A 16,977-nucleotide genomic window follows, 5' to 3' on the forward strand; every position below is an offset into this window, starting at 1 on the left:
CATGACATTGTTCAGCTCGTCATATTTATTTCTATGCTGCTTTCTTTCCCTTTTTTTAAACATAGGTGGCGTACAGTACAAAATTTGTAAAACAAGTATCAGGTGGGTTACATTTTAGTTAGGGTCAGGTTATGCTGCAGTCAACACATGCATTTCAAGCAAAAATAAAAAAATAGTAAAATTGTGTGAATACTAGTGTTTGCATACATGATCGATTCAATTTCATGGAACCATCACACTTTGAAAGTTATATCATGTCTAGATGTATGTAGCACACTACCTTGCTCAAGGCCTTGGCATTGTGTCTAGATGTATGTAGCACACTACGTTGCTCAAGGCTTTGGCATGGTGTCTAGATGTATGTAGCACACTACCTTGCTCAAGGCCTTGACATGGTTGCTGATCCAGGATGATCAGATGGTGGGAATCAAACACCTATTCTTTTGGATCCAAGCCAAATGCCTTCACCAATGAGCCACCATGGCTCCATAATTTTGCTTATTTAAATTAAAACTTCAAAAATTACAAGTGCTGTGGGTGTAAAGTTTTGGTAGAGTTTTCAGGTGTTGCAAGCTTTCAGCCATGGCAACAACTAACACTCCATGACTGAACTAGTCATAAAAGTAAATTGAGTATTTGATTGACTGCTGTTCAAGTTATTAACATTTTACTGTAGTGGTAATGAAGAGATCTTTCTTTTCTACAATAATGCTTCCAATCAATGACACTACAAACAGTAATACATTTTTAAAATGTCTGTCAGTCTCTCTTAAAGGCCTTTTACTGGACTCTCAGGAGCATACTTTTAAATGGGTCAGGATTGTTTGTTTCTATGAGATGTTGTACAGAGAACTGGAACTTGCCTGTGAAAATTAAAATATTCAAATTACAGACATCGATTTTTTGACAAAATGGTTGAAAAAAGGTGACAATATATCACAAGGCACTGCATGTAATCATGCTGAAAGTGAGGACACAGATAAACTCACTGCTAAAAATAAAGATTTTGGATCCAATTGTCTTCTATGGTACATGTAAAAGAGCATCATCTAAACAAAGCTGGCATGAAAAATGTAATGAACAGTAGAAAGAACAAACAAAACTGGGCTTCATGCTGTTAGTTTAAAAGTAAAGAACTTGAAATTGGGTTTTACAACAGGTCTCACCAGTTTTTCTGGTGCCATCTTTAGGAAGTACCTGGATTCCTGCATCAGTCTCATGTACCTTATCTGTGGACAGAGTGCTAGTATTATGACCTTTATCCAACTTGGTAGCATGAACATTCAAGTTAAATTTCTCCTCAGGTTCACCGGATGAAGTACTTTTATCATGTTCTTGGAATTGAATAATGACATCAGTCTTGTCAGCTTCACTCGAGTCTGCCATGTCATCCGCATTAGTAGATATAGTACCTGATTTCATAATTTTAATTTCAGTTTCCTTCAGATTGCCATCATTGGACTCTGTTGATGCCTCTGGATTTGTTAGGTCTGGTTCACCTGCAAGAAATCTTTGAGCACATTTCTCAAAGTTATGCAAACATCCTTCAATCTGATTTTGAACACTCTGTACCATCTTGGCAACTGGAGATTTAACCTCTTCAAATAAAGTGATATTGGCAGTCTCTTGGGAAATGCTGTTATTATTATTATTAATTTCACATGATCCTTTTTCTGAACTAACTTGTTCCTCTAGCTGAGATTCTGTTAGGCTACCTACATCTTTATTTGAATCACAACTTTCAGTTTTGTCCTGAATCAGATCTTCATTAAAATCTTTCTCGACAAAATCAACTTCAGCTAATTCCACAGTTGGGCTAGATGTGGTAAACACATCATCAACACAAACATTTGGGGAGCATTCCTCCATTAAATTACCTCCCTTTGTAAGCACAACTTTCATTCCTGTATAATCTCCATATGAAGATCTTACATACGACTCTTCTGTTGTTGCAGTACTTTGACAACTTTCACAAACATAAAATGAAAAATCTGAGGAGCAACCAGTAGTTTCCAATGTTGAGGAAAACTCGTGTCTACAATTCTCACAGACAAAGAAGCCATCTCTGTGGCAAGCTATATTATCATCAGAGTCGGTATTCCCCTGACTCAAGTCCCCTACCAAATCTTCTGATGCTTCTGCAGTGAAAAAGGATTCATAACTGGATACATCTGCAGGTTCAACCCCTGTGTTACTCTGTGATTCTCCTACAATGTATCCAGATGTGGGACTTCTCTGCAAGGCAGATACACTGTCATAACTTTGTGTGCTGATATTTGACTTGCCTTCCGCAACTTGTATGATTCTTGCAGAAATTTCAATACTTCCACTTCTTTCTGCAGTTAAAATGTCACATCCTTCTGCACTTCTAATCTCTATATGATTGCCTGCATGCTCCATGCATAAAACTGTTCCATGATCAGTGGGATCACAAGCCAAACCATTCTCCACTTCAACTTCCTCTGGGAGATAAATCTCATTAGTTTCTGTTAGCGTACAACTTCCCTCACAAGTTTTTGCTTTTTTGCATAAATATGAATTCGCCATCTCACTGGAATCTGTTACAACTGAACCTGAACTACTTTCAATCATTCCTAGGTCTTCAGCCAAGTCCTTATTCCCTGTCATCATATCTTTCACTGCTTCAGGATCATCAGTCTCATTTTGACAACTAATCTTGTCAACAGAAACCACCATGGATTTCTCAATTGTATTCTCACAGTAACACTCGTGACTTCTGTTACTGGTTACTCTTTGGTCTGCTACTTCTGATGAGGAATCCGTGATACTGTCCTGATCAGTAGCTGCAGACTTGTTCTCGTCTGAATTACCCCCCGTTTCTTGACAAGACAAATTTGAAAACAAGTTGGATCTGCTCAAATTCTCATTCCTATCCTTCCACCTGTCTGTTCCTGGGGTTCCATCACTACTTTTGCCCATGTCAGACTCGTTGTCTTCATCTTTATCATCCTCTGTTGCTGTATCAGTCATTTCCAAGTCCCTGTCAATGGAGTCCAAACCTGTAAAATCAAGTTTACCTTCCATTTGTCTACTATCTGTCCTATCTTGATCAAAACTCAACCCTGAAAACCCTGTAGTGTCAATGCTACAATCAGTGAATCCTGTGATTTCTGATTCACTCTCTGTAACACCACTTGACTCCTGCCCATTTTCAAGAAAGGAACTCTTCTCCTCTGTATAAGTTTCTACTTCTGCCAAGTCAGTCGTGTCCAACTCACTTGTAGTATAGCCAGTCGGACTCCTGTAAATAAGTTGCTGATATGATAGATCAAGGTCACTTTCCACAAATGATTCTTCTCCAACATTGTCAATGAAACTTACGAGCTCAATTGCATGCTGAAATTCCTCTTTTCTTTCTGTTAGCACAGTACTCTTTATTTCATCAAAATCAATTTTAGAATGTTCATTTTCCTTTGCAACAATTTCTCCCTCTAAGCCTGTCTCATGCTGGATATCTTTTCTTTCTGTTATCTCTGTATCTTCATCAAAACCCGCTGTAAAAGGTTCATTATCTTTCACAAAGACATCATCCTCTACACCTGTTTTATCAGCCTCTTTATTTCTATCAACACTATATTTGATTAAAACCCCTATATTGTCTGCCATGGTCTTTAGGTCTTCATCTGGCTCATTCTGAGAGTTCCCAGTCTTATTTAGCATTACCATACTCTCGCTGACTTCCATGCATGTAATAACATCTGAATTTGCCCCAATCTCAACAAAGGATTCAATGTTTGTTATATCAATGAAGGCTTCCTTCTCATCTGTTTTTATCTTTTTTGACAACAAAACATCCTCTACTTCAATACAACCTTCATTACCAGTGAGATCTATGCAATCCAACTGTTCCTGAATGCTATTAACATTAAAATTGACACCAAACTTAATATGGTGAGAGTTGACATCAAATGTTTCATGATCAGGTTCTTCAACCACAAGACCCATTTGAATAAATGGCTGATCATTGTCCAAGTCATTACTTGTTTCTGTGTATTTCTGATTACTGGAAATCAAGATTACTTTGCCATCTGTAAATAAGATAAAACTGATATAATTTTTTTAGAAATATTTATTGACTAATATGCATTTAATGTACATCTGTTACAACTGTACAGACAACTAAAATAGCATTGATGGGTGCATGGCTTTCTACAATGTACTTGTTAAGGCCTTGAACAGAAAGACTGATGTTGGAAAACCAAAGTTTGGAGCAAATGAGTATTAAAGAGAGATAACTCTTCCTCATCAAAATGATGTGGAAGTCTGAAAATGTAACCCATTTAAGGTCTCCTTAATAAAAAGGTGCTTGATAACTGGCTGAAATGAAATATTTCAAGTCATAGCCAGGAGGTCAGGCAATTAGGAGCCACAACTGTTGTAAATGATAATGTGAACAACCGAAAATAATGTTATTGAGGGTCTTTTTGACTGTTAGGTTTTGTTGTGAAGGCCAAAAAACAGCTGTAGAGTAGAACCTAACAGCCAAACTTGGTTAACCTGCTAACCTTGAATAAGCACTCCAGTTAACACTGACCTAATAAGATATTCAGCGAAAAATTGAAAATGGCTTATTGTGCTGGTGGTGCATCTTCAAACATCAATAATTGTTATCTTCAATTACAAGGTAGCATTACGGTTTTTAAACATTTGGGCACCTACAAATCATCCAATACAATTTTAGAAGGGGAAAAAAATGATTTTCATGGACTGGAAAACTTAAATACAAATGATTAAGGATTTCAATGCCTTGAATTTAAGCCCAGTACTTTCAGGGTTATTCAGCCCAGTACTTTCAAGGTTATACAGCAAATGTATGATCCCTGAATTATGCAATTGGTCTGCATACTGAGGTTTGTACACAAGAAAAGCATGTCCAGGATTTATATAAATTGGTAAACAAAGTTAAATTTGAGTACAAGGATACAATAATTTTCCACCATGTTTTCCAATTCTGTTGAAATCAAGCAATCGCATCTTAGATACAACCTCATAATTATGGTCATCTCCTATGCCATACTCTTTATAATCTTTAGACTGTTACTATTAGAATACAGAAGAACCAATCACGACTTCTACAATTAGACAACACATGTATCAATTGGGACAGTTACAGAGTACAGAAATATCAAAGGATGATAGCAGTTGCCTTGAATGGTAAAAGCCCTTCAAGATATGAAGACAATTTAGCCATATCCTAGATTGCATCTTCAAGTGGACATGTAGTGGTGAAAGTGCATTTCTTGCAACCTTTTTAACTGATCTTCACAGAAATAAATTTTAATTGTTAATCTGCCAAAATTTAACTCCATATATTCACCTGGGATGTTGCTTGTAATGCACAGATCAAGAACCATTCAATGTATACTGATACAATCTGACATAAACACTGTCTTGCATAAGCCCTTTGTGGGTTTAAACTTGTTTCTAAGAGTCTTCCCTAAATTGATTTCTTGGGTTAGAATTCATCAAGGTTCTTCACAACACATGCAAGACACAGTTAAAAAATCACACTTCCACCAAGTCTAGAAGACTACGGGTACCAAGGTTTGTCCCCATAAGAACATGCAGATATGTCAACTATGCCTCATGCAATCCAATATACATGAAATATTTGTTAGTACTTTTACTACCTGTTGTGTCCTGCACTGTGTTGGCAAGACAATAATCTTGTTCTAATGGACTGCTTGGACCATCAATGGCCTCTTCACTATTGAATTCACCTTTACAAAAGAAAATAACACTGGATAACATTTATCAAGAAAAGAATGGATTCAATAGTACAGCACCGTGAATGTCGGATAGTGGCTTTACAACTTTTACTCCTATATTCCACAACTTCAAATACCTATGCAGCCCAGTTGGTGAAACTTTTTCATATTCATTTGTGTTTACATACTTCTGGTGAAAAATTATAAAATCTGCTAACATTTTTTGTTTCAAGCATAGCCAATGTAGTTGATGTGTGTGTGTGTGGGGGGGTAAACTAATTTTAACTTCTGTAATAATTACCTGCTATCATTTCATGTGGCATAACCACCAGTCCAAAGTGAATTCCCTCTGCCAGTTACTAACTGGAAGACACAGAAAAACAAACATGATCCCATTCCGATACCTCAGTTACTTCTATTATTCAGATTATTTTCCTTCTTGGAAAGGAGATCAGAGTGGGGAAGACAACTAGAAAATAATAGTGGGTACATATTGCGTAAATGAGAAAACTACATTTAACAGCACAAATATACTGCATGCTATTACTTCATTGCTGTCTTTGCCAGCCTGGTGATAGGCTGAGGGCCCCAGATATTCGTAAAAGGGAACTCTGCATCTACTGTCAGTTGGATGCTCTACCGCAAACTGGAGGATGGCCCAACAGCTTGCTTGACTGACATATCTGGCCTAATGCACATATATCTGATGCAGCATTGTTGCAACACCAAATGAAGGTATAATGAGAAAGTGGAGTGAAATCGCCAGAAAGTTTTTATTCAATCATCCAAAGATAAAAACAATTACAAAAGGCTAAAGATGCATCTAAAAGCCCCAACTTCAATGCCTTTAGATTCTCAAAGATCACTCTTTCAGATTGATAGCCTTTTATAATTGACTAATCCACTATGAGATGATGGATGCAAAGATATTAAAGTCACTTTGCGATTTGACCTGAAATGGTTCCAACTATTTTCTTCGCCTGTTAATTTATCCAAGTAGAAATGTGAAGTCCTAAAAGGTCAAAGAATAGTCCAGGCTGCTTCTATCATCCTAAATGCCCAGCACCATGTCAACAACCACATCTTAAATCATTGCACTATAGCTATTTATGCAGTGTATAATCCATTTTCAACACAAAAAATGAAAAAAATTAGGACTGTAGGACTAATTTGGAAAAAGTAAAACAAGTCTGATGAAAAGGTAGAAGAAAAAAAATGCCACTTGAAAAAGTGAACCTTATTGAAAGTTCAAACTGCCTCATCTTCTATCCCTTGGATGGAGATTGAGACCCGAAAGGAAGATTCAATGCAGTTGAGTCCTCCTGGAAACCATCTGGACCTACCAGGACTGCAAAAATATCTTACAAGGCAAGACAGGATCAGCATTTTTTTGTCTCTCCTAGGAAAAGGGAACTGGACGGCTAAGAGTTCATGACCCTGTCCCTGTTCAAGGGTCAAGACTACCCTATTTGTACTCTCTCTTGAACAAAGGGACTTGTGATCCCCTCAAGGTAACCCTTCCTTATTTGATAAAACACTGGAGAAGGGGACAAGGAGAAACTACAATCTGCAATGTCTGCCAACATATGGGGTAATTCAACCACTAGACCATGAGTGGGAAGGGTGAACTGTAGTCTGACACCAGGTAATGGTAGTCTGTATGCCCTGTATAGATTCAACAGAGCACTGGCAATATGGAAGCATCAACAAAATCCCTTTCAAATAACTGATGATTAAACCCGAGTGACAGTCCCAGTAGGAATTGAAGTAGGGCAGTAATTCCAACATTTTCAAATATGAGGACCCCTTCTGACAACGGAAACATTCATAGACCCCCACTTATTAATAATGCTGGCTGGAGGAACAAGACTCACTGCATAGTAATGTGAATCCATGAACCCCTTTGAATACCCCACAACCGCCCACAGAATGGGAACCACTGAACTAAAATATGAAGAAAATGGATGGGTGTGGTGACCAGATATCCTTTTCCAGTCTGGTGATTAAAGTGCAGTGAGTGGTCATGTGGCCCATGATAGAACCCAATGCCTGGTGATATACACACAGTGACCAGTGCATGTCACTCCCCTGGCGACTGATGCCCTTTACCCAGTCACTGCCCAATGACCAGTTAGGTAATGGAGACTTAATTGAGAAGTCTCTATGAGCAACCTGACTTAAACAAATGAGACTCCCTCAATATATGCCTGAAATAGAAGATATCCACTTTCAGTGTATGGTAATAGTCGGACTTGCACACGGGTGTTGGTGAGTTCTTTGCACCATTTAGCACCAATGATTTCTCTGTTATTGCTGGTGACTTCCCTGCACTGGAAGCATACACAATTCCACTCTTTTAAGTTAGTGACATCCTTGTGCTGGAAAGTGACAATGACCCCTCCTGAGAAGAGGGTCTTCATGAGAAGAATGAGAAAGATTTAGCTTCGTTCTGCTTGTTTCTATAGTACTGGCAGCTTTCTCTTGAATCCCACACCTCATTTGACCATAAGGCACAGAAAGAACAGCCATCATGTGTGTGCATATTAAACTGGTGGACTGTATGAAAAAGCTGCCTTCTTATGACCAAATTTGCAAATTCCTTGTGATCTGCTGAAAGACTGAAAAAAATATTTTTAAAAAATGCTGGAAAAATAAAAATAAAAATATTCATTTGCATTCATAATTTTCTGTTTAATAACTGATTGTCAAAATGTACAGAAAATAACACGACTTAGTTTTACCAACATGACTTCGATGATCTAGACATCACCCAAGTTGATTTCAATGAACAACACCTAATTTACTGTCTCAATATACGCACCAACAACATGTCGTTTCTGCCGATGACATGGGGTAGATGCCTCTAGTTTACAGTTGAAATTTCCAGCACCTTCCTGCTTTGAATCTGAATCAAGACCTTCCTCGGATGGAGTGAATGAGACAGCTGTAAGGAAAACAGAATAGGGTCAACAAAAAGTCAAAAAGAAGAAAATATTACTTCTTTGTGGTCAAGTTTATTATCATTGTCATCATAAATAGGTAAACAATTTTAACTTCAGCTCCATTATAAAAAGACATGGTAGAGAAATGGGATGTCCATCAATGTAACATAAAATGAAAATTTTAGCCACAAGTAAAATAATGTGTCATTTGCCCAAACTTTATAAGACCAGAACAAAAACTTGGGATTTTAATGCTTTCTCTTCACATGCAACTTTGAAAATTGAGGTTTTTTCTGAATATATCCAGCTTTTTCTTCATCTTATGATGCAATCTAGCTGAGATATTTTCTTAAAAATTCTAATTGTAATGAAAAAAACTCCCAAAAGCATTTTTCTTGTCAAGTATAGACCAACTGGATAAAAATTATGTTCTGCCCAAGTTATTAAATCTTTAAATAATTTTGGTTTGCATTAACTCCATTAAATGAACTTTGCATAAACATCAGATACGGCATATTTCTTGAGAAAAATATATATACATTTTGAATGAAGTTTGTTTTCCAATTTCAACGTATCAAACAAGAGTCAAATAAACTGAAGAAACTGAAAAATTATCAAAAAGAAAACTATAGAGAGAAATTGATTGTCATCACACACAAAATATGACAAAAAACTTCATGTAAACAATGAAGTATGAATCAAATATCATGGAGGGGCATTGTCAAATGTTATGCATGTACATCTTATTTATACATTGCAGATATGAACTAGGGCGAAAAATTGAATTCCCATGCCTACCCCAGTAAGAGAGCCTGTGTGAGTGAATGTTCCATGTTCTGATCCTTTGTCTGACTCACATGAAAGCATGGAAGTACCAATCAGGCAAAATGGATCTTTCATACCTTTTGGAAGATTGTCAAAACCACCTGAGAGACTGAACTTGCACAAATTAAGCTTGTGTATGAAATGTAAATAATGTAGTACTGTGGCATACTCAGGAAAAGAGATACAGCCTTAACATAAATCTAATTAGCTTTGAAGAATCCAATTAACTTTAAAGAAAACTCAACTATTCTTGACAGAAAAGATAGCATATATTTTACAATGGATTATATAGAACTGACATATACCAATAGCAAGTTCATGGTGTGCCTTCACCAGGGTTTAAATTTTGAGAAAAATACTTTTAGGGCAGTCTTATCTCCCCATCACATCTGTATTGATGTCCTGTAATTATTAAATAGTATGGATTCTGAATTATTCATATTAAAAAAATATTACAGTTAAGGCGATTATTATTTCAAGGTTTCTCTATATTCTACATTTTCATCCACATTTGATGGTACATGGTATATAAGCATTATGCCAAATACTGAAAGGCCTTTATGCCAAAATGTCTTCTGTCAAAGCAAATACTGAAAGGCCTTTATGTCATGTTTTCTGTCAAAGCAAATACTGAAAGGCCTTTATGTCATGTTTTCTGTTCAAGCAAATACTGAAAGGCCTTTATGCCAAGATGTTTTCTGTCAAAGAAATACTGAAAGGCCTTTATGTCAATATGTCTTCTGTCAAAGTTGGTCATATTCTGTACAGCTGAATTTGAGACATGTTTAAAGGATGTTCCATTTTCATTTTTAATAATGGCAGCCATAGCTGTTGGAGACAAGTATCATTTGTACTGAATGCCATTTCTCCAAGAATGATTAAAAATCAAAACCATTTGAATGCTTTCGAAAATTTTATGAGAAGAGCTCATTTAAAGAATGCCTTAAAATGCCAAAAACCCAAAGCAAATTCTTTCTAAGTTAAAAGTGATAGTGAACACAATGTGAATCCAGGTTAGCATCATTTGTATACATCTGAAAACTCTTCATGCTCAGTGTCAAATTTTGTGACAAGTTTCTTTCAAAATTTGTTGACGCTGTTGTGGGGTTTAACACCATTTTTCAGCACATGATAGGCTATACATGGTGGCCAGTATTAATGGTGGAGGAAGAAACCAGGAAATCCCCGGAAAGAACCACCAACCCATGAGAAGCTACTGGCAAGCTTTCTCACATACCCACACTGGTTGAATCCGAGACTCAAACTGCCACAGACACAGGTGAGATGGCAGTAATCTGTAACGGAGAGTGCTTTAGACCACTCAGCCACTCGGGGCCCCCTTTCAGAATTTAAAATGGCAAATGCCGACAGATGCAAAAAAAGATGAAGGGTCATAATGTGGCATGCCCAAGAGAGATATAAGCATAATGATTGCTAAGTGTAATCTGAGCATAAAAGTGTAACCTACATATTACATGCCATAATTACAGTACAATGTACGAAAACATGTATGGTTTTTTTCTTTCTTTCTTTTACTTTACTACAAACCTGATTCTGCAGCTGTCAAAATTCTTGTGGATTAGAACCAGAATACAAACGGACAAATTATTTATATTCAAGACTAACTTTAACTAGTCTACACGTCTAACTTCGCTGAATGATCATGAAGTTCACAAATTCTGCAATGATGATGAGTTCAATATGACTGCATCACTCTCATCTTTTTAAAATTTTTAAAACGGTGTTAATTTGTTCTTTTACTGACAAGTTTTGAACTTTCAATAGATCCATCTGTTCTAACATTTTTCAGTCACAGAACATTCACAAGTCGTACTGTTAATACCTGTTTCACTTAACATCTGGTGCCATTTTCTTTAAAAATACAGACTGGTCCAATAACATACTCTATTATCAATATAATAAAAATGTCAGGCAAAGTTTCAAACTGAACAAATGTTTCTGGTTTCTTGGAAATGTGTTATGTACAGTTAATATAAACAGAAAATAAGAAAAGCACATGTACATCTAGGAGAGACAAATGTACTCTTTTGCTATTCTTATGCAGCAGTCATCTTTTTGAATATTCTCAAATTCTGATCACAACACAAAGACTTTCTCATTCACATCCTTTACCTGAAACAATAAATATCAGCAACACCAACATTAAATTCACACATTCAGTACGAAACCTAGGTGTTACTCTGGACAGTACTCTCACATTGCACCAACATGTCATGAACATATGCAAGGCTGCCTATCTTGAGCTGACGAGTGGGATTCAAGAGATGATGATATAAATGACAAAACTTTTTATTGCTGTATTTTTATTTCATTTTAATGTACCAGAAAAGCATAATCCATTTACAGGTAAACGTAAAACATAATTAGGTTAAAATAAGCAACCTAATAATTATGCCAAGAGCATAAGGGTTGGCATGTATGGCAGGCTCACTTGGCCTGACATTCAGGGTTGTTACATGCAATTTCAAGAAACAATGGGAATCACAACAATTGTTAAGAGTGATTTGTGATGATAAGCTACAATACATAGGAGGATTACCTGATTCAGATAATATACCATCATCAGACACGTCAGACTTTAACACGGATGTGTTAACGCTTTCTTCAAGGTCAGTGGTGGTCTCGAAAAGGTCAGCAGTGGTCTCTGGAATAAAATTGATATTAAAATTTTAAGCATTTATAGGTGACTGTACAGAGCTCTAGATCAGCATTTAAAGGTGATTACCATATTTACAGTATATATTGGGACACGATAAAATAAATCATTTTTTTTCCTGTCCCAGAACATAAGATAAAAATTCTTTTCACCAAGGTCATGTCATGAATTTGCATGCCCCCACCCATAAAAAGAAAAACAAAATTAACATGAATATAGAATATAGAACCTTGTACTCAAAGGTCTGAATATGTTATCAGACTGAAAACTGGATCCAGCAAAAGCAAGAGAGAAAGATTAACATATTGCTTGAGGCATATGCCTTTCACACATGATACGGTGTAAGGTGCGAACTAACCAAGACTATTATATCCAGGTCAACTATATGACAGTATCTAACAAATAAAAATCATTATATGAAAATACGTTCACTGAGTGCAAATGACAATCTTTTCTCTAGCATGGGTTACAGAAAGTATTATTAAACCAAGACACTGCTGTGTATACTATTTACCCTGTAAACATCAATGCTCATTTGCATCAATTATGATCACTGGTTGAAAGCAAATAGAAGCCCAGGTGGTGAATAAACACAACCAGCAGCGAGCAATAAACTCTTTGTTTGAACTTACCAACACAGAATAAAAAAGAAAGGTTACTTTATTACAAAGCAAGTCGACCTCAAAAGACATTTTAGATTCTTTTAATTGTGCCAATTTGTTTAAATACCTAGTCAGCCGACATAGGAAAGCTAACTAGTTCCCTTTTAACCATACAGGAATTTTGAAAACAAACTGAAACAATGAAACACTTTTTAAAGCGTCACAATCTAATGCTTCATGCATGGACATCGAAGACCCAGTATTTCCTAGAAGATCTTGAAGCGAAGGTAAGAATAAAATCATTCGGTGAATTTTTAATGGTCAGAAAAAAGATGATTTCACCGACAATATGATCATTAACATGGATGAAACTGGTGTACTTTGATATCATTCCTAGATGGACTGTCCATAAGGGGTTAAAAGTAAGAGAATTTGATTGACTGGTGCCAATAAAAAAATCTTACCCTAGTCCTTGCAGTTTCCACTTCAGGAGATGTGTCATTTCCAATGATAATTTTTCATGGCATGAGGAAATTAACAAATATTCATACACTGAAACTTTGGATTGTACATATGCAAGAAAAGGGTTGGGTTGATGAGAAGATGCTGCAGTGGATTCAAGGGTTTTATCTCAAGCAGACACTTCAATATTTTTAAAAATAAAATTCAAGTTGGAGTGCATTTTTTGATGTAATTTTCTAATGATTTAAAAGGTGTCTTACGACTCGAAAAAAACATGTAAGAGAATGTACAGTGCACACAAAAAAACTTGATGATAGAGCATTTATACAATATAAAACATGCTATCAGTTGAAGTTCATGATGTTCTATGCATGTTTAAAATTAAAGTGGTGCCAATTTAATATGGCTACCCCTTCTGGAAAATGGCCATGTAAGATGGGTGGCCTTTTCAAAGTCGGAATTGATATGTGTATACATATGTACATGTTTGTAGCAAGAAAGCTACATATAACTTCAAAGCATTTAATATCTTCATTTAAAAGTAGCATTAATTATCAAAAGTTTGTATTAAGAACAGTCTTAGTTCAAGAACATAAATTAATAGTTCTTATTCTCAAGCATGAAATTCGAGGAGGTATTGTTAGTATGCACATTTCAAAACCATTAAAAATGTCATTTAAATCTTGGTACACACATTGCTTGGCACTTAAAATAATTATTTTTCCGTTTACTCATTTTTCCCAATATTGCAGGATATTCTCCTTATCTGTTACTCTGTTGTTTACTGGACAACATACATTTTATTGGCAAGAAATCTTGAATCTTGAACTCTTCCCATTCTCTCTGTTTTAATCCTCAAAATATATTTTTAGCCTATGCTGACCATGTTATGATCTTGACAATTACACCCAGTTGTAATCAAACGAAAAACTCTTTCAAGTTAATAAATACTCATTCCGGAAGTTAGGATTTCATTTAAAAGGCTAAATAAACTATCCTAAATAAACTATCAAAAACATAATAGTTCAGCTGCACATAGCTGCCCGGACTAAGACTTCTACTTCTTTACCACTGCATGATGACTACGTCAAATATTGTGTCTAACGAAGGTCACAGTTAATATTTTTTTTTTACATGTTTCTGCTTTCAGAATACTATTTTCAGTTTGATGACTATGCAAGCAAAAGGTTCCAAGATTCACCTAATAAAACAGCTGCATATAAAGTGTAAAAGTAGGTCACATGGCCCATGGTGCATGAAAAGTAGATCACTACTGAGGATGCACACACTTAAAATTTCATTACTGTACAAATGTCACATAAACTGACCTAAATGAAAGAAAGTACACAGTCAGTGTAGCAACAGTAAGTCATAGTGACCTACTTCTAATGTGGTGGCATGGTACTCCTCAGGAATGTATGCACATTTTAAAACTTTGCAACCATATAATCTACACAATCATAAAAACTGACCAAAATGCAAAGATGTACATTGGGTAACATCTACAATAACTATGATTACGTCGATGAAGTACAAGCTCTTCTATACTTTTGTGCAGCTGAGCTAACAATGTGCACTTTGCTCTGAAAGCTTGGTAATCTTCTATCCAGAAAATCAACACAGAGAAATTCCCAGATGGACAGAGGTGAAATAGTTTTGATGAAGTGGATTAACTTGAAGCATTCACACTGTGATTAAGATGGTACACAACATCTGGCCCGCCTAACCTAGAATACAGAAAGGAGGCGCTGCTTGATAGGACGTGGATGTGTTACATCCCATGTGCTGGGGTGATCTAGTCCTCCCCAATTCTGACTGGTTTTATAATCTTTAGAACTCAACATAAAATGATCTTGTTGGTTAATTTCTTTTAAACTGGTCACCATGTCTCATCAGTGAGAAGTTTATGGAACCCTAGCTGCTGGTGCAGAAAAATTTTCCGTCATCTGACAATTATTTATATTGTCATGACCTACTGTTGTAGTTTGTGTACTTATTACTGGACTGTTGGACTACAATGATGCAACTGAGTTTCAAAGGACAAATGTCATGCATCCAGGATTCAGCTTACACAGTGGTATAAAAAAAACCAACCAAAAAACAAAAATAATTTTCTAAGTGAAAATAGTGGTAAAAATGGGATAGAAGCTCCTCTGAAATATTTATATTATAATTACAAGTGCTGTGTACTCGATAATGTGTATATAAACACACTTAATGCTTGTATTGCTAAACATAAAATTACCATGGTAATAACCCTAGAGTACTGTCTACCTACCAGTAATCAACTTTTGCCTCGATGTTTGCTTTACCCTTCACAGGAAAATTAGCTAGATCTGCATACTGGAATTGTTTTATGCCAATGATGTTTGCCATCTCTCAATCACATACAAACACCCAGTTCATTTCAACTGTGCAAACAATGAAATAATTTAAGTCCTCATTATACCTCACTGGTGCAACATCCACTACAAAAAAAGGCAAACCTTTGATGGAAAAACAGAAATTAGTGCACCTATTGTCAGACATGGTTATGGCCTTCCATAAAAAAAGCTGATATTTTTTTAAGGAGGGTTTGGGTGTTCTCCCCCGATGGGGTCTCGAGAGGCAGCACCCTCAATCTGTGGGTCCAGGTGGCCTAAGGCCTGCGGCCAAAAACACATTTTACACTCATAAAATACTGCTCCTGGTGCAACTTACAATAAAAAAATAAACCAAAATAATAATTTGAAAAACTAACAAACTTACCAAAAATGTTCAACTTGACTTCAATGATTTCATAATATTAAGTCACATTCTCCAATACTATTGATGCTGAGGTTATTTCATGTGCATGTCAGTGTTCACATCATAATTAAGTCACAATAATTTGTAAATTTTTGCAGCAAATATATTACACTTCTTTCTTTTCATACCAAATCTGTAAAATAAAGACCCAAGTACATCAACTATATACAAATAATCCCATACATTCACTTGTCTTTTTCTCCAATGGACACAACCTGTTGATATGCCAGTCAAGCTCATTTTGCGGCTTTGGCAAAGATTTCTTTAGCCTTCCTTTTTGTCACCACTTACTTTTTTGGCTTAATGTGTAATCAATTCTTTTCCTTCTCAATGAAAGCCTTTTTCCTTTCAAGCTGGTGCTTGTATTGGCAACATGCAGTGCGCATATTCTGACAGAGGGCTACATCTATTCTATCATGCAAGAAATCTTTCTTCTTAAAGTAATTAATTGCACTTTTCCAGATGCCTTCTGAGCTTCAATTTTTCTATATTCAGCTTCTTTTGTAGGTGCTGTTCCAAACTCTTCCAACTGCGATTACTGTAATTAAGATCTTTCTTGCAGAGGTAAAAAAATGCCAGTCCACTAGCATCCAGTTTTCTTATAAACTGACCAAATATATCTGTCAACTTTTCGCTCCAGCCATTCCCATTTCCTTACGTTTTTTAAAGCTTTATCAAAACTTTTCATGTCATGGTCTCTCTCAACAACTCGGGATGCCATGTTTTGCAAGCATGTTTCTTCTTTCCATTGCCATCAGTTTCCATTACACAAAGATTCATGATAAATTTAAGCCTCTGACCAATCAGAATACTCTTTACAAGAGTCGAGTGCTAGCTAATATATGGAACGAATAATTTACAAGGGTCGGTGTGGAATGCAACCGGAAAGACCGTTTTTAAAACACCTATCAGAGAAAAATCTGATTCAATTCAGGAAAAAAGTGGAATTTCGC

At 36.1% G+C, this 16,977-nt stretch overlaps 1 protein-coding gene across 2 annotated transcripts in view; it reads right to left on the bottom strand.

Annotated features, from left to right (window-relative positions):
* The window catches only part of LOC149806987 (uncharacterized), a 100,587-nt gene that overhangs the window by 14,237 nt on the left and 69,373 nt on the right, over positions 1-16,977 (bottom strand). Inside the window, exons 12-15 of one of the 2 annotated variants that reach the window (XM_089960407.1) lie at positions 12,057-12,161; positions 8,551-8,673; positions 5,652-5,741; positions 1,167-4,049 (exon numbers count right to left, since the gene is read on the bottom strand). In XM_089960407.1, the coding sequence (XP_089816533.1) occupies positions 1,167-4,049; positions 5,652-5,741; positions 8,551-8,673; positions 12,057-12,161 (3,201 nt within the window). The remainder of the gene's footprint in view (positions 1-1,166; positions 4,050-5,651; positions 5,742-8,550; positions 8,674-12,056; positions 12,162-16,977) is intronic. The other variant, XM_089960413.1, reaches the window with a different exon arrangement.

Source organism: Sinohyriopsis cumingii, chromosome 1 (assembly GCF_028554795.1).
Source record: "Sinohyriopsis cumingii isolate HCF-2022 chromosome 1, ASM2855479v2, whole genome shotgun sequence".
Classification (NCBI taxonomy): Eukaryota; Metazoa; Mollusca; class Bivalvia; order Unionida; family Unionidae; genus Sinohyriopsis; species Sinohyriopsis cumingii.